Source organism: Carcharodon carcharias, chromosome 21, assembly GCF_017639515.1.
Source record: "Carcharodon carcharias isolate sCarCar2 chromosome 21, sCarCar2.pri, whole genome shotgun sequence".
Lineage (NCBI taxonomy): Eukaryota > Metazoa > Chordata > Chondrichthyes > Lamniformes > Lamnidae > Carcharodon > Carcharodon carcharias.
In genome coordinates this window covers 43,935,900-43,955,166 of record NC_054487.1, presented here as the reverse complement: position 1 = coordinate 43,955,166, position 19,267 = coordinate 43,935,900, and the positions used below count along the sequence as shown (strand labels likewise).

The 19,267-nt window shown below is 42.3% G+C and overlaps 2 protein-coding genes across 2 annotated transcripts in view; one reads left to right on the top strand and one right to left on the bottom strand.

Annotated features, from left to right (window-relative positions):
• LOC121293146 (synapsin-3-like) overlaps nt 1–19,267 on the bottom strand; it is a 998,055-nt gene that overhangs the window by 337,775 nt on the left and 641,013 nt on the right. The window lies entirely within an intron of this gene.
• Nucleotides 7,692–19,267, top strand: part of LOC121293147 (metalloproteinase inhibitor 3) — a 40,699-nt gene continuing 29,123 nt past the window's right edge. The window contains exon 1 of the mRNA XM_041215895.1: nt 7,692–8,035. Within this exon, the coding sequence (XP_041071829.1) occupies nt 7,906–8,035 (130 nt within the window). The 5' untranslated portion in view covers nt 7,692–7,905. The remainder of the gene's footprint in view (nt 8,036–19,267) is intronic.

Below are 19,267 nucleotides of genomic sequence, written 5' to 3'. Positions count from 1 at the left end.
AGGGCATGCCAGGAGCAGTACCAGGCATATGTAAAAATGAGGTGTCAACCTGGTGAAGCTATAACACAGGACTACTTGCATGCTGAACAGCATAAGCAGCAAGTGATAGACAGAGCTAAGCAATCCCAAAACCAATGGATCAGATCTAAGCTCTGCAGTCCTGCCACATCCAGTCGTGAACAGTGGTGAACAATTAAACAACTCACTGGAGGAGGAGGAGGCTCCACAAATATCCCCATCCTCAATGATGGGGGAACCCAGCACATCAATGCAAAGGCTGAAGCATTCACAACAATCTTCAGCTTGAAGTACTGAGTGGATGATCCACCTCTGCCTCCTCCGGAGTTCATGGCTTCACAGATGTCAGTCTTCAGCCAATTTGATTCGCTCCACATGATATCAAGAAATGGCTGAAGGCACTGAATACTGCAAAGGCTATGGGCCCTGACAATATTCCGGCAATAATACTAAAGACTTGTGCTCCAGAGCCTGCCATGCCCCTAGCCAAGCTGTTCCAGAACAGCTACAACACTGATATCTACCCAGATATGTGGAAAATTGCTCAGGTATGTCCTGTACACAAAAAGCAGGACAAATCCAACCTGGCCAATTACCGTCCCATCAGTCTACTCTCGCTCATCAGTAAAGTAATGGAAGGGGTCATCAACAGTGCTATCAAGCGGCACTTGCTTGGCAATAACCTGCTCACTGATGCCCAGTTTGGGTTCCGCCAGGGTCACTCAGCTCCTGACTTCATTACAGTCTTGATTCAAACATGGACAAAAGAGCTGAACTCCCAAGTGAGGTGAGAATGACTGCCCTGAACATAAAGGCAGCATTTGACCCAGTGTAGCATCAAGGAGCTCTAGCAAAACTGGAATCAATGGAAATCAGGGGGAAAACTCTCTGCTGGTTGGAGTCATACCTAGCACAAAGAAAGATGATTGTGGTTGTTGGAGGTCAGTCATCTCCGCTCCAGGACATCACTGCAGGAGTTTCTCAGGGTAGTGTCCTCAGCCCAAACATCTTCAGCTGCTTCATCAATGACCTTCCTTCCATCATAAGGTCAAAAGTTGGGATGTTTGCTGATGAGTGCACAATGTTCAGCACCATTCACGATTCCTCAGATACTGAAACAGTCCATGTCCAAATGCAGCAAGACCTGGACAGTATTCAGGCTTGGTCTGACAAGTGGAAAGTAACATTTGCGCCACACAATTGCCAGGCAATGACCATCTCCAACAAGGCAGAATCTAACCATTGCCGCTTGACATTCAATGGTATTGCCATCGATGAAGCTCACAATCAACATCCTGGGGGTTACCATTGACCAGAAACTGAACCGTTATGGACTAGTCATATAAATACTGTGGCTACAAGAGCAGGTCAGAGGCTAGGAAACCTTGGCGAGTAACTCACTGCTTGACTCCCCAAAGCCTGTCCACCATCTACAAGGCACAATTCAGGAATGTAATGCAATACTCTCCACTTGCCTGGATGAGTGTAGCTCCCACAACGCTCAAGAAGCTTGACACCATCCAGGACAAGGCAGCCTGCTTTATTCTCACTCCATACACAAACATTGACTCCCTCCACCACCAATGCACAGTGGCAGCTGTGTTTGCCATCTACAAGATGCACTGCAGGAACTCACCAAGCTTCTTTAGACAGCACCTTCCAAACCCACGACTACTACCATCTAGAAGGACAAGGGCAGCAGAATCGTGGGAACACCAATATCTGGAAGTTCCCCTTCAAGCCACTCACCATTCTGACTTAGAAATATAGGGCAGGTCCGCGCCCAACATGCTTGAGTGTAAAAGGACATGCAATGATGTCGGACGTGCATCCCAACATCATCGCACACTTGCGCGACATTTTGTTCAGCAGGCGTGCACCAGAGTCGGCTGCGCGCCCACCAATAATTTAAAGGCCTATGAAGGCAATTAACAAGCTAATTAAAATGAAATTTATGTTGCCCATCCAACCCAACTGTTGGCTGGCAGGTGAAAAGGCCAAGTGGCCTTTACAATTTTTAGGAAACCTCATCCACGAGCAGGATGAGGTTTCCTAAAGCAAATAAACATTAAATGAAAACTTTACTTTTGAATTAAAAACATGTCCCAGCTCATGTGGTAGAGTCACATGAGGGGGCTTTAAAACATTTTTTTTACTGTCTTTATTAATTTTTAAGCATGCATGCACGCCAGGCCCGCTCTCCCTTCTCCTCCAGCCCACACAGGTAGTGCTCAGTGCTGCCGTTCGTGATCTACGCAGGGCAGGCCTGAATTTGCCCGCCCGTGTGAAACCGCGGAGCAGAGCTGATCGTGGGTGACAGTTGGCTGCCCAGCCACCCCCGCCCGCTCCTGCTGAGCCCGTCCGATGAAGGAAAAATTCTGGCCATATTACCGTTCCTTCGCAGTGGCTGGGTCAAAATCCTGGAACTCCCTCCCTAACAGCACTGTAGGTGTACCTACGCCACATGGACCTCCGTTGATCAAGAAGGCAGCTCACCACCAACTTCTCAAGGGCAACTAGGGATGGTTACTAAATGCTGGACTAGCCAGTGATGCCCACACCCCATGAATGAATTAAAAAAAAATTTAGCCAGTATGAATCAACTTTTGTTTGCTTGTTTTGTAGACTTTGAATAAGTATTCAATTCAGTTGACAGTGATTTTAGAGTAGACTGGAGAGACAGACAACTCAAAAGAAACCTGTACATGGGATAGACAGTGTCACAAACAGAGTGTGTGTGCTTTATTACTACCTGTAATCAGTATGTTTCGTATGGAAAGAAATGTGTCTTTTCTTACTCTTGGAGTGTACATTCCAGTTAAGTAATTCAGCAGTAAGCTTCCATGAGTTTAGAAGAAAGAAGCTTATTTATTCACACAGTTACCCTGAATTTAAACAAAGTCACACACTTGGTCTCACACACACACATGCACGCACACACAAACACACACACACAGAAAGATTGGATACGTATAAAGATAGAGCACTTTTACAGATTAGAGTTAATTTAGTCTCTGATTTACAATTTCCAGTCTCCCATGTGGCAGGCCTGTGGTTTCTTGAATGATTTTGATAAAAGTTGAAGTGAGGGTCCTGTAAAATGATGGGTTCACAATAGATTGTGAGTTTTCTTGTAGTTAAATATCTAGGAGGTTGTTTCTCAGGTGAACTTTGAAATTGAAACAGGTTAAGTACTTTAGCTGCTTGATGACCTGCAACTAGTTTCAGAGTCTGGTTCACAGACTTGCTGATGAATGATGGTTCTGATGTGTCTGTTGGGTCCTGGGTAATAAGGGTGCTGTTGCTAAAACCAGCTTCAATCACATGACCACTGGACTAACTTCTGAGGCCCTCATAGTCTAGTTTGTGTGGGGGAGACCATCGTGATACAATGGGAAGTTGATATTGGTTGTTGAGTCTTGATCTTCCATTTTGTCATACAAAACATGGAAACAGACAGTCTGGAAATGCCATAGTGTTTAGGTGTTGGCGCATCCTTAAACAATGAGGTGTGTGAATTCCACAAGTGGCTGTGAGGTACCCTCACTTATGTCCATATTTAATTAGGTGTTCACCAGACCCTGTAGCCCAAATGCCAGAAGTCACATGATCTGTGGCAGCCATCTTAGCAGCTTGTTTGTGTCCAATTTTTACAAGTATTGACCGAAAGTTCATAATATGACATGCCTGTACTTGCATGATAAATAGCAACAGTGAGTCTAACCACCAAGGAGTTGGAACCATGCATAATTGGAAGAGGACTTTGACACAGGTGTTGTTTATCACTAGTCCTCTTCAATGCCTATGCAGGAGCAATGAGCTAAGGAACGTTTGAAGACAGAAACTGGCATTAAGATTGGGCTGAATAATAGCATCAGTTAAGTTAGCAAATGACGAAGCACTTGTAGCAAGCACAGAAGGAGGAGAGATTTATAGGAACTGTTAGATAGACTAGTAACAGCAGGCATGAACTTTGGAATGGAAGTGAACATTGGCAAAACCAAAATGATGCATAACTCTAAATCACCAAGAAGTATTCATATGTTCACGGAAAGAAGAGAACTAGAATTCAAGTATACGGGTAGCATAATATCTGCAGATGGAAGATGCAACAAAGAAAGAAAAACAATGATAGCAATGGAAAAGGCCATATTTGGTAGAGATGGTTACTAACAGGATAGCTGAATAAATAACACTAGAAGCAACTTGTAAAGAGCTTGATTTGGAGTATTTGTATGGATGTGAGATGCGGACTTTACGGAAGCAGGAGACCGACTTGCTAAATAATTTTTAAATGTGGATTTGGAGGAGAATGGATAGGATCAGCTGAACAGAAAAAATGATGAAGTGCTGAAGAGAATGAATAGGCAAAGAAATTTGTTAACTGTAATTAGGAAAAGGCAGAGAGACTGGGTAAGAGCCGTAACGGAGGGAAGATTTCAATGAGAATATCCAAAGTTCCGAAGAGTCATAGTGGACTCAAAATGTTAACTCTGTTTCTCTCCCCACAGGTGCTGCCAGACCTGATGAGTTTTTCCAGCACACTGTTTTTATTTCAAATCTCCAGCATCCACTGTATTTTGCTTTTATGTAAGAGAATATCTAGGCTGGATAGCTTGAAAATTGAAGGAAGTTATTGGCAAATAATAAGGCTGGCACAGGATAGAGAGATAAGCAAAAGACTTGCCTTCGAGCAGAGTTCACGTGACAACGATGATCACTATCATCTTGTTATCCTAGTAACATCAGAAATCCTATAATAAAACAGAAAACCCCCCAAACTTATTGTATTGCCATATGAAATTTCTTAATGGTAGGGATTTTATCTCTGTACACATTCATTGTTGAAATTATTTCACGCTATGTGCACATTTATCATGGAAGCTTGCTCATGTAAACTTGTCCTTTTGAAATTTTGTAATCTGTAATTTTGCCCTTTCCCAGTAGAGGCAGTGCAATACCAGCTCTGCCAGAAGAATGTAAACACAGCATAACAAGTTGTTCTTGCCATTTCTATTATAAATGCAGATTACAAGCTTATTATGGAATTATAAAAATAAGGGCAGAATGTACAACTTCAGGATGGGTTAAGTCTGAGTGTCCCAGTCCAATTAGCCCCCTCCCTTTAACCCTGCCTCATATGATCATACTTGGCCTTGACTCTCCATGTACAACACCATGGCCAAACAACCAGTAAACAATAGTATTGTATAATTATAATGGTACCATTATAAACATGCATATGTTTGAAAAATACATATTTGCAAAACTGAATGTGGGCAACACTATAATCTACTGTAAAGTAAGCAACATTCCATCACATCAGCAATGACGATGTGTGTGATATTAGTATGTGTGTGAAATTTCTGCAATTTGTTACCAAAAGCAGAAAGAAACTGGCAAGGTTAGGGTGTGTGGGCCCACTATATTCAATCGATGCTGTGGAGAAAACTGGTCTGAGGAAATTTAGTCACAGATGGATGATGTGCATAGACTTTGTGGACAATGACACACCAGCGGGAAACAGACTGTCTTAATGCATTAGCCTCAGGAAACTTGTGCATGCCTACTTTTCCTCAGGGATCACTTTACTCCCCATCACCCACCAAACATTCAAAACAAACTAAGAAAGTTGTCGATAAAGCTCCCCACCTTTTAGCCTATTTCGATCTTTTTTCCCACACCGTCCCCTCCCCCACTAGGGCCATCTGTCACTTGCTCAAAAACAAAAATACCCGGAAAAACTCAGCAGGTCTGACAGCGTCTGCGGAGAGGGATACAGTTGACGTCTCGAGTCCTTATGACCCTTCATCAGAACTAAGACATATAGAAATGAGTTGCAATATAAGCTAGTAGAAGAGGGTGGGACAGGAGAGCTTGATAGGGGGCCAGTGATAGGTGGAGGCCAAGAAGAGACTGCCAAAGATGTCATAGACAAATGGACAAAGGGGTGTTGACGGTGGTGATATTATCTAAAGAATGTGCTAATGGGGACATTAAGGGAAGGAAGCTAATGGCAGATGGCCCTTGTGCAGGTGGGGTGGGGGGAAGGGATCGAAATGGGCTAAAAGGTGGAGATAAAACAATAGATCGAAATAAATTTTAAAATAGGAGGAAAAAGAAAAAAATATAGTGCAAAAAAAATTATAAATTATTGGAAAAAGGGGGATCGAAAAGTGGTGGGGGGGGGGCGGGGATGGAGGAGAGAGTTCATGATCTGAAATTGTTGAACTCAATATTCAGTCCAGAAGGCTGTAAAGTGCCTAGTTGGAAGATGAGGTGCTGTCCTCCAGTTTGCGTTGAGCTTCACTGGAACACTGCAGCAGGCCAAGGACGGACATGGGAGCATGAGAGCAGGGTGATGTGTTGAAATGGCAAGCGACAGGGAGGTCTGGCTCATGCTTGCAGACAAACTGAAGGTGTTCCGCAAAGCAGTCACCCAGTCTGCGTTTGGTCTCTCCAATGTAGAGGAGACCTGCAGGTTCTAATTGGGGGTTTGGGGCCTTCAGCGGGTGTTTCTGAATCCTCCCTGTCCACTCCCCAGGGTTTCCTTCCTTCCCACAAATCAGAGTCCTCATTGATTTGAGCCCAAAGCGTAACATCTTATTTATTGTCCCCCCTCTCCCATACTCTGATGTGAACCATCCTCCAGTCGCTGACCCAGGATGGTGGCCGTTAATCTGGGCCTGTTCCCGGGAGGGAGAAGCCCTGCAGCTGCAAACCAGGAGCTGATAATTATTCATTGCTTATTCTACTTTCTACTCTCAATGTCACCATTAGTACCTCCTTTAGCCAGTATCACCCCCATCAACACCCCTTTGACCTTTTGTTTATGACATCTTTTGCAATCTCGCCTTTGCCTCCAACTATCACTGGCCCTCTATCCAGCTTCACCTGTTCCCCCCCCCCCCACTTAAACAGTACATATTTCACATTTTTATTTCTCTTTAGTTCTGAAGAAGAGTCATACGGACTCAAAATGTTAACTCTGTCTTTCTCTCCACAGATGCTGTCAGACCCGCTGAGTTTTTCCAGCAACTTTTGTTTTTGTTTCAGATTTCCAGCATCTGCAGTATTTTGCTTTTACTCTTAACACTCTGCTTTCTGTAAAAAAGATGTCTCTGCAGGGGTTAATTAGCACCCACTCCTCAATTTGCAAATATTTAATCTCATTCCTTCTGATCATTGTTAACTTGCTGGGTGACACATAGTGAAAGAGGAATGGAATGCTCCCCACCCGCCCTCTTGTTCTCTTCATCTTTGTCATGTGTGAACAATGCTGTCCCAAATTCCTCAGGTTAATGACAATCAGTTGAACTAAAAAAAGTAGGGGTGTGTGGGTGGGCTGGTGCGATAGATGGAAGAACAATGTCAAGGCTGCTTTCAGTACCAGGATATTTATGTTTAACTAATTAACTTTTTAGTTTAATAATTAATACATTCTTCTCTTTCTTTGGACCTGGCTTCCAACAGATCTTTCCCTTTCACTGATGATGGATAATTTTTTCCCCTCCTTAGTTCCTAACAAGGCAGCTGTTTATTCTGTATCGTTAATATCTCCTTCTCCAGCCCAGATTCCTACTCCTGTCACTCACTCCATTTTCGACATCACAGCCATCTGCTACTTGTTAATTGGCTGCTACATCGAGTGGGTGGGCAAAGCTATTATGTCACTTGTCTAATACATGGTAGGCAGTTATGTTCTCTCATTCAGCAGGGAAGAGAGGAAGAGAGAGAGAGAGAAAGAACAAGAACAGACATCCCTAAGCTATTCCCAGAAACATTAGAACAAAATAGTATAGATAGTTTTCCTTATTTTTGTTTGATTCCTCAAACTCCTGATTTATCAAAGGATCTCATTCTCAAAAAAAAGCTTTTTCAGAGAGAATGGCGATTTCTATCACAGCAGCTTTGAGCCTGCTGCTGGCTTTGAGCAGCATGCAACTCAATGAGCTAACGGAGGCATGCAGTTGCATGCCAAACCATCCCCAAGACGCTTTCTGCAACTCTGACATAGGTAAGGAGCATCTCTTATTAATTGCGGGGGTAATGCAGCAGTGAGTGTTGGAGTGGAGAGTGATTGCACCAAAGGTAATTTCAGAAAAATATAATTTTAACAAGAATAACTTTTTTTTAACCATGCACTAGCATCGCTTGGCAACTTTCTGTAGTCAAGGTCAACTTAAACTTGTGTCTTTCGTCACTTTTTTCTTTTTCAATATAATATTTTATCTTTATTGCTTTTTCCCGTTTTATAACCAGCCTTGAAGCTGTAGTTTCCTTAGATAAATTATAACTGTATTGTAAAATTTTAACCATTCAATCCCAGATGGTTCTTTGTGAAGCTTAGTAAAACGTACTCCTGAATAGACTGATGTTAGACTTAAAGCAAAAAGATTAACTTTACTGTTCCTTATCTGCTTATGTGTTGTGCAATTTCTCTTGTATCAGCTTAATATACAACATTCGAGGTTATCACTTTTGTTTAAAACCTCAACAACTTCACAGCTGCATGATAGAGGTGATTATCTTCTTAAGTGTTTACTACCCAAAAGCAGCCATCCTAACAATCAGCATCAAACAGGTAAAATTTCTCTTTAACATGGTTCAGGGTTAAAGGATTTCCTCACTTGCACATTGGAACTCTGTAGAGTGGAATGTTCTGGAACAATTATGCTCAATATACAAACAATTTCTCTAATTGGCTCAATGACCTCATGTCGACAATATAATTGCACACCTCTTTCCTGCTCTGTGTAGAATTAAAAGCTTTAGAAAGCAAGCAAATATGCTTCAGTAAGAATTGAACAGTCAGATACAGCACTGTACTATGTACTGGAGCAGTTTAAAAAAAATAGAAAGTAGTATTTTTCTGAAATGCTTCACCACCATTTTCCTGTAAGGTTGGCTATCCAACTACATAATATTTACTGTAGACTTTTGACTTGGTATGAAACAGAATAGGAAAGGCACAGATATCTAAATCAATAAAGAGAGGATCCAAACCTGAATTTAGTAAAAAGATAAAAGCACAAGTTCTGTTGAACAGTCATACGGACTCGAAACATTTACTGTGCTCCTCTCCGCAGATGCTGCCAGACCTGAGTTTTTCCAGGTATTTTTGTTTTTGTTTTGAATTTAGTAAATATCAATTGACTGTCCAAGAGGAGGGAGAGGATGGGACGGGTATTGAAATTTAGTTTCAATTGAAACAACAAACAGTTCATGCTCCGAAGTTCAGAAGAATCAGCCGCAGGGTTAAGAGCTACTTAACTTCCAAAATACAAAAGTGATTCTGACATGATATGATATAGGAAAGTTAAGATTGCCAATGCTTAAGTCTCCTCTTTGTTGTTAGAAATGCAGGAAGACTATTAGTTAATCTGTCTGTTCCGGTGGTTGAGGCAGATGTTCCAGATCTTTGGCCCTACTTGAAGAACAGCAGGGAGTTCTCTTGGTATCTGACCAACATTCCTTCCTTGAACACCCCTGCAATAATATTTACTGATAATTCATTCCATTTGCAGTCTCTGGGATCTTGTTGTTTGCAAACTGGCAGGTATATTCGCTTACAAAGTGATTCAATTTTAGAAGTGAGTCACTGGTTCTGAGGCTATGCAAAGCATTGTATTAATTCAAGTTTTTCTTCCTTTTCCAGTGATCAAGAAAGTCCATTATTTCAAAAATGTTAAATTGCAGTATTTTCTTTCTCATCCTGTTTGGCTTCCTCTTGTCATACAACTGATAAACTCATGTGAGCTGCTCACAAGCTTCCACTAATTTTGTCCTCCAGAGGAGCCTTGGGACTTGTATTGAGGCTTTTTTTTCTCCATTTCTAACTGTGGAGAAGCAGCTGACCTGTATTCAATTTTCCATGGCAAAAACAAAATTTGAGAATAGGAACTTGAAGGAAACCTGCACCCTTTCACCCAGTGACTCCATGTTGCTATTCCAATAGCTGCTGCAAGTCATTGGATATAGTTTTAAATGGGTTACTAAATCTCACCATCCCTAGCACTGAGGTAAATGAAAATGCACAGTTATAAATGTGGCAAAACACAGAAGCTTATTCCCATCATTGATTCGGGAATGTACAAGACCCTAATTTGTAGATTTTTTTCTGATGAGAAACACACTCTCTGATGGTTTTACTTTGTGGCTCAGATAGAATCATAGATCTTTGTGCAACAGGCTATCCCTAGTAACAGTCCCTCCTCACAATTTTAGTTTCAATATCCACCCTCCTCCACTCACAGGCGCACCATGGCTGCCATGTCTCCTATCTACAGGATGCACTGCAGTAACTTGCCAAGCATCTTCAGCAACATATCTCAAATCTGGGAATTCCTCTTCAGGACAGAAGGAGGCTCGTGGTGACCTTCTCAGGACAACTAGGGATGGACAATCAAAGCCAACTTTTCCAGTGAAACCCACAGAATTAATTAAGTAAAAATGTAGGCTCTAGATTTCTGTGAAACTCCTTGAGATTTTCTTTCTATATTAAAGGCTTTATATAAATGCAAGTTGTTTTTATTGTCAACAGCAGCGGATGAGACACCTGAAAATGTGTATCTCCAAGGCTGTTGCATCTCCAGAGGTCAGATCATTTATGAGAGTCGTATAAATGATAGGTCTACAGTGCCTGCAGGTGATTAGAAAATGCCACACAACATATTCTGACCTCCTGTGTCCAATGTAAACTCTGCAGGCAGGGAGGAGGGGTTTTGTGCCACCTTCCTGCTCCCCACCATTTTAACTTAATCTGGAAGAATGGAAACCAAATTAAAATGAGAATGTCACAACCGGATTATGTCATCAGCACCATGGCACAATTTTGACTCCTGGCTTCTGGAGAACCGCACAACGCTGATCATTTTTACTTTTTTTTAAAAAAAGGTTTCCTGTGCCTGGGTGTGCTTCCTGTGACCCATCAAGGAAACCCTGACTCTTCTCTCCCCCATGACATTCCCTTCACCCTCTCAGGCTGCATTCAGCCTGTCACTCCCTCCTCACTTATCCTGCTGGAGATTGGTCCTTTGGCTTAGGCAATGTCAGCCCCTGCCAATTTCCCACTCCCTCCCTCTGGTTCTTGTGCCATTCGGCCCCAGATTGGGCAGGGACAATGCAAAGAAATGTAAATGAGGCCCAGAGATTAAAATGGGCTGAGTGTTTAACATGAGGTATCAGAGGGAGTTTCCCTCCCACCCCAGCCTGCACCTCACTCATTCTGAGTTAAAATTGGGGCTCATATGTCTGCTGTTGATGAGAGGAATTAGCATCTCTGCTGTTGACATGAAGAGTACAATGTTGAGGGATCTTCAGTGATGTAAAACCCTTTTAGAAAGAGCGTTCACTGGTGTGAACTGGTGATAAAATCATCGTGATGAATGATAATTCTTCTTGCCCCATTTCCTCAAAACAGGAAGAATTCTTTTATAATTATTTGGGTAAGTTTTTGCTGATACATTATTTTTGCAATTTTCTCCCTTCACTATTTCCAACCTACCTTGTACAGTAGATCAGAACCAGTGCCTCAATGAGGTGGCTGCTAGGCATCTTTTGGATACTTGATACTCTTCTTAGCCATAGCAGAGTTGTGGTACTTCTTTCATCAATGGTAAAGGCTCAAAACTTTCTTGTCAATGGCAGAGGTGGAGGGGTATTATCATGGATACAGGTTCTCCTGGAGACACTGCAACCATTGAGGTTCTCTTCCTGTCACTTCCTGTGAAGTACTTGGCCTCTGCTAATCACCTGACTACAGCAGTGCAGCTAATGCTAAGCTCTCGGTGAACTCAAGGACTTTGAGGTGCAAGTCTTAATCTCCTCAATGTCGCATGTTGGTGCTCCAACATGCTGCTCCATTTATTTTTTTAACTCAGTTAATTGGAGAGACAGTGGGTATAAAAGAGCAGAAAAAATCATTTACACATGTATTGGATATTTACACCTCTTATTATTCTTGTACAGTCTGTGCTCAGAGGAAACAGGCAAGTTAAGACGTCAAGCATAAATCCAAAGGGCCCTTTTTCAAAGTGTATATGTTACCAAAGGGTGAACAATGCTTGTACTTTTGTTTGTTTTTGTGGTGTTTGTTAAATCAGTATCAATCCCCCGTCCCCTAACATTTTACTTTAAAACTTTTTTTAAACAGGCTCACGATGATGAAGAAAATAAAAACCGAGAGAAGCCAAATCTGCTTCAAAGTAGATTATGGAGCTGTTATGGAAATGTGTGAAAGGATTTCTTACACAAGCAGGCCCCCCAGCTCTGCTTGTTGATGTTAGAGTCTGCATGTGCCCCACACCCCACCCATGAAACCAAAAAAAAATTTTGAATGACCCCTGTCAGCAAAAGAGTGTAGGTCAGGCTCCTAAACTCCCACTAACTTACCTCCCGATGAAATCTGTGGAGGCCGAGGGAGGAAATGGATTGGAGGAGTCTGCGGGGGGTAAAAATACAGTTTCCGATGGATTGCAGATTTTGGTGGTTGGGTGTCTGGAGCATGTATCTTGTACTCCAATATAAAGACAGACAGGTAGGCAAGCAGGACAAGGTTTGGCAAGCCAGTTAATAGTCTGCTTTAACTGTTATGTAACTATTCAGAGCTTCTACACAATGACCAAGAGTGGTATAGACTGTCACTCATTTCAAAACATTTTAATTTTATTTGCTGTGGAAATATAATTTGGCTGGCCATTTCTCTGCACTGGGGATTATAAACTTATGGCTTTCACAACAGAGGAACGCATATAGCACAATCTTTGTATGTTTCATGTCTTATCATACACTATGATTCATACTCCATTATATTATTTAAAAAGCTGATTGCTTCCTGGAAATAAATCAGAAAACATGTCATATGGAACACCAGAGATTGAGTGAATTTCAAATCTGCAACACAACTCGAATTAAAATGATATTAATAAATTCAAGCTGCATTTCCACAGTTTATGAAACTGTCTGAAAATGGTATATCACTGTTACACAATATATTGCTGCCTTGGAACATAATTTGGCTCGGGTCTTGCCCTCTGTATTACAGGTGCATATCATTCTCTCTGCATCAGACAAATACTCCAGCTGAACATTCTTATTCCACCTTTGGTTCAAATCAAAATGTTAGCAATGAAATTCCACTGCATATATGGAATTTTTCTTTCCAAGGCCACAAGAAATAAAATTGCTGAATATTCTTAATAAAACAAGACAGTGAAACCATTGTTGGTCTACTAAATGGCTGGAGAGTGAATCAACAGTTGCATAAGCTCAGAAACCAATGTCTAACGCAGAGTTTTTTTATAGTTCAGTGCTGCCAAGCAAGCCTAATTCACTTCACTAGGGTTTGTGGCTTGCAAGTCAAATGACAATGTTGACAGTCTCACTTTAAATGTTTTTAAAGTAGTTTTCCAGTGGCCTTCTGGTGTTAAATCCTTTCATTTCCCCATTGGGGAGGCAAAGGAGCTCCCAATGAGTTAAAATAATCCATATAATTTATTTAAAATAATAGTTTTTGTTTGAATGTTGGCATATGCAACACAGATGAAAGTGAGACAGCAGAGTTGGCAAAAAGCTCTAATCAGTGAGATGCCATGTGCGCTCTATGATTATAGACTTAGTGGCTTTGAAAGGCCATCTCTCCTGGTCTGCGACTCAGGTAACCAGATCTCCAGAGCCAAGCTGAGACAGATCAAATATTGAAATGAATAAGGAATGAATAATGAAAGAAAAGACTGGGATCAAGCAAAAAGAAACCAGAGATCAAAGAAAATAAAAATCAGAGCCACTTTACAAAAGATAGGAATTGAAGGAGGCAGAGCAGAGCTATATAACTCTAAATCTGTTATTTTAGTTTGGATTTCAGAAGAGCACTGTCCATCACCCTGGGCTTACTTTACTGAATCCAGCTTCTTATTGCAACGATCGGCTGGTGCGTCAATTGCAAAACAACACTATCAGTGCAGAATTTTTTGTAATTGAAGAAAACTGCTGTTGAGGGTAACGTTTTGTCCACACGACAGTTCGTGTCCAATCCAGTAGGATGTAGGAACTCTGTCTCAGGTTAAAGTAAAAAACCCTTCTCTCCAACTCTGATCCACTAATTGGGTCCTCAAAAAATGAAATAATGTAAAAAATATTCAGTGGAAGTTATCAGGAAATCTGCATGAGGTTAAATAAGGAAAGAAGTGAGGAAGATCCTGGTAATGCCATATTCTTTGTGAGTATGTAGTGCTCACTCAAGACACAGTTAGCTGAGGATTGTAAGTTTTTTTTTTCATTCTGCATCCCTTAATTGTCTCCCTCTTGTAAACATGCACAAATGTTCATAGCCTGAGAAATGATGTGCTCTGGCAAGGGTGGATTTGTTGCATACCGTCCAACAGAACCTGCTAGTGAAGTTCATTTTCTATAAGCTGAACCCCAAAATTGCAACAGTTCTACAATTTTTGTTGCTTGCAGTGGGTTTCCGTTCTTACAGTGACGTGAGTGCTTATGTTGTAGGGGGAAACATATTAGAATGGATGGAGGGTTGGCTAGCCAACAGCAGGCATGGAGTAGGGATAAATGGGTCATTTTTGAGTTGGCAAGCTTTAACTAGCGGAGTGCCACAGGGATCAGTGTGGAGGCCTTAACCATTCACAATCTTTTTAATGAACTGGTTGAAGGGATAGATCATATGGTTGTTAAATTTGCTGGTGATACTAAGATAGTTGGGAGAGTAGGTTGTGAAGAGGATATAAGGGGAAGAATTTTCCCCCATCAGCGGGGATTGTGCCAGGGCAGGCACAAACCCGATCGGCGCCCCCGATCAGGTCCATGCTGCCGTTTTATGTGGGCGGGCCAATTAAGGCCCGCCCAGCATGACACACGCCTGGAAGCACTGAGCGCTCCCTGTGCGGGAAGAGGGGTGGATTCCCTGAGTCGAGGCCTGTACATGCACGCAAAAGAGTGCAGAAATCTCCCTGAGGCACTCATCCCGCCCATGGATGAGGTTCCATGAAAAATGCAAAGGCCGCCTGGGCTCTTCGCCTGCCCTTCAACCTTAAGGTTGAACGGGCAGCTCAGTTTATTAGTTTAATTAGTTTTTAAATGGCCTTAATAGGCCTTTGACGGCTGCATGCCCGCCGAACTGAAACTCTAAATGTCACGCGGTGACATCGGGACACACACCCAACATTTTACGTCTTGGTGAGCGGGCCCCATCCCCGCTCACTAAGCCAAAAATTCTGGCCAAGGAGTCTGTAGAAGAACATAGACAAGTTAAAATTTGGCAGGTGGAGTATAATGTGGGAAAATGTGAACTTATCCACTTTGGCAGAAAGAATAGAAAAGCAGCATATTATTTAAATGGAGAGATCACAGACCTCAGTAGTACAAAAGTATCTGGATGTCCTGGTACATGAATCACAAAAAGTTGCTATGCAGCGACAGCAAGTGATTAGGAAGGCAAATGGAACGTTGGCATTTATTGCAGGGGCAATTGAGTATAAAAGTAGGGAAGATTTCTCATAATTGTACAGGGCCTTGGTGAGACCACATCTGGAGTACCCTATACAGTTTTGGTCTCCTTGCTTAAGAGGGGATATAGTTGCATCAGAAGAAGTTCAGAGAAGACTCATGCGACTGATTCCTGGGTTGAAGGGATTATCTTATGAGGAAAAGTTGGACAGGTTAGGTGTGTATCCTTTGGAGTTTAGAAGAATGAGAGATGATCTTATTGAAACATGTAAAATCCTGAGGGGACTTGACATGGTGAGTGCCCAGAAAATGCTTCCCCTTGTGGGAGATACTAGAACTAGGGGTTAAAAATAAGAGGTCTCCCATTTAAGACTAAGATGGGGGGAAAAATGTTCTCTCAGAACATAGGAACAAAGGAACAGGAATAGGCCATTCAGCCCATTGAGCCTCGCTACACCATTCAATTAGATCATGGCTGATCATCTACCTCAACACCACTTTCCAGCGCTATCTCCATATCCCTTGATTGTGAGAAGGTTGTGAGTCTGTGGAATTCTCTTCCCTAAAGAGCAATGGAGGCTGGGTCACTGAATATTTTTAAGGCTGAGTAGATAGATTTTTGATTAACAAGGGGGTCAAAGCTAATAGAGGAGAGTAGAGTTGAGGCCAATCAGACCAACAAATGGCGGAGCAGTCTTGCAGGACCGATTGGCCTACCCTGCTCCCGATTCGTATGTATATTAGTACATGTGTTCTGCTATCATGTACCACCCTACATAGAAATATATCTCATTGTGCTGGGCTGTTTATGAAAGCCTGATAGTTATTAAAAATGGTGTTGGTGCTATGTGGGTTTTTTTTGCCTATATGTCCCACTGGGGGCACAATCAAATCTGGTCATTAACTCGCCCATTCTCCACCTATTCCATTCCATAAATACTCCTTCTCCTAATCAGTTTAGCTTATTAACTGGCCCTGGCACTCATTTATGTGCAGTAACTTCTGCTATATAAATGGTAGAAGAAACAGGGCTGGCAGATGTGAAGAGAATCACAGTAAAGGACAAAAAGCCAATCGAGCCTCAACTGCACACACATAACCACTAATCATAAAATGGGATGGGCATGACTGGTAACTTGGAAAAACTCAGCAGGTCTGGCAGCAGAAAAGAGTTGACGTTTCGAATCTTCATGACCCTTCAACATGAGGACTCGAAACATCAACTTTTTTCTTCTCCGCCGATGCTGCCAGACCTGCTGAGTTTTTCCAGGTAATTTTGTTTTTGTTTTGGATTTCCAGCATCCACAGTTTTTTTGTTTTTATGACTGGTAACTTGCCCTTTCTCAGTCAAAAATAGTGTCAGTGAGGTCTTTAAATACTCTACAGAGCTGGAGAGAACACCTAAAAGATTGTGTCTGACACCCTGTAGTTTCAGTGGATCATGATTCTATGAACTACTACTGCAGACCTCATTGCTCATACTGGTATTATAATTCCTGATAAAAATAAATTGAATTGTATTTAAAATCCCATGTACTCTGAATTAAAGATACAGCAAACAAGCATTTATACAAGAGGATGTTACCATTCGACGTTTCTGTTTTACCTTGAATATCTGGAGTGTTTAAATCTTGTAAATATTTCAGAATATCTTCATGAGGATGTGGAGCTGTCTGATTCTCTAACTCAGAGCTCAGAGGATAGAAATGCTGCTAGTACCAAGGAAGGCCTGACTGCTAACACCAATGACACCAATGTCAGCAAATCACCCCCATCCTGGGTGCACAACAACTTGCCTTTATATAGCACTTTTAATGTTTTAAAATGTCCCAAGGCTCTTCGCAGAAGTGTTACCAGACAAAAGTTGACATATTCCGCTGAATGCCCCTATCTCTGCAGATTACCCTGGATTTTAATGTGCAATTGGCCAGAATGTCTTGTGAAGCCACAGAACCTAGGGTGACATAGGGTGCTGGGTGGCCTTCTATGTATTCCAGCTCATTAACAGAATGTACAGCATTGTGACTAGTAGCTATGTCATAGCCCTTAGCAAAGCTGCTGCAATTGATCAGTCTGTATGTTCTCAAAATATCAAACTATGTTTCTTAGAGCATCAATACCGATAGAGATTGTGGTACTGTATAACCCAGCAGGACCTAACCATTGCAAGTATATTCCTTTCAACAAACTGAGATATTGATGATTAACTGCCTGCTTCATCTGAATCAATGACTGAGGGAGTACATTAGGTGCCAACTAGGGGTCAATGTTACCTCCTAGCGAGTTTCAGGCAGGATGTGTGCATTTATTAGGGCAGTTAGAAGCAGCCAGCTGGCACATATAGAAAGGGCCACCTTAAGTCACGAGAGGAGGAAGGGGCAGGGGAGACCTTGACTATCTTTGAGACCCAGATAAGCATTCTGCACTCCCTCGCCCCACAAAGGAAAGATTCCCACTATGGAAGACCCCTTTGTCTTTCTGACAGCTTCAGACCTGCCTTCACCTGGCAGGAAAGCTGCAGTGATTGCCTCACTCAGGCCTGAGTTACAATCATGTCGGATGATGTAATGGGATAATGATTTGGATAAATTTGAGGCTTCTATCTTCTTTTGGCAGGCGCCTGAGCCACTAAACTGCTGTCAGCAACTGAAATGGTGGTCAGTGAGATTTCAATGGGGCAGTAAGTTGTGTTCCAATTTAAGAGAATCCCTGCCTCATTCCCACTAGGGCAGGTTAAAATCCCCCTTCCCCCACCCCTAACCCCACCAGTGTCACACTGTAAACCAATAAGGATTTAGAGAAGTTCAGTTTTCTCTTCCCTCCCCTTTCCTTCGGGAATGTGCCTCGTGTCCCTTGGTTGCACTGCTACACATCATCAGCATACATGGAATTGTAACACTACCAACCAGCATTCTCACTCTGCAGAGACATAGAGGTCTACAGCACAGAAAACAGGCCCTTCTGCCCATTGAGTCTGCACCAGTCAAACAAGTACCTAATTATTAATCCCATTTTCCAGCACTAGGCCCATAGCCTTGTATGCCATGGCATCGCAAGTGCACATCCAAATACTTCTTCAATGTTATGAGGGTTTCTGCCTCTACCACCCTTTCAGGCAATGAGTTCCAAATTCCCACCACCCTCTGGGTGAAAAAATTCCTCCTCACATCCCCTCTAAACCTCCTGCCCCTTAACTTAAATCTATGCCCCCTGGTTATTGACTCCTCCACCAAGGGGGATAAGGCTATCCTCCTCACTATTTACCACCCCACCAATTTTCACGTCATCCGCGAATTAATGATCAAACCTCCTACACCCTATCTATGCCCCATATAATATACCCCAATCATGTAGCCCCTCAATCTCCTCTGCTCCAGGGAAAATAACCCCAGTCTATCCAATCTCTTTTCATAACTAAAACTCTCCAGCCCAGGCAACATCCTGGTAAATCTCCTCTGCACTCTCTCTAGTGCAATCACATCCTTCCTATCTATAATGCGGATTCTAGAACTGCACGCAATACTCTAACTGTGGCCTAACCAGCATTTCATACAGTTCCAGCATAACCTCCCTGCTCTTATATTCTATGCTTCTGCTAATAAAGGCAAGTATCCCATATGCCTTCTTAACCACCTTATCTACCTGTCCCGCTACCTTAAGGGACTGGTGGACATGCACACCAAGGTCTCTTTGATCCTCGATACTTCCCAGGGTCCTACCATTCATTATGTATTCCCGTACTTTGTTTGTCCTGCTCAAGTGCATCACTCACACTTATCTGGATTAAATT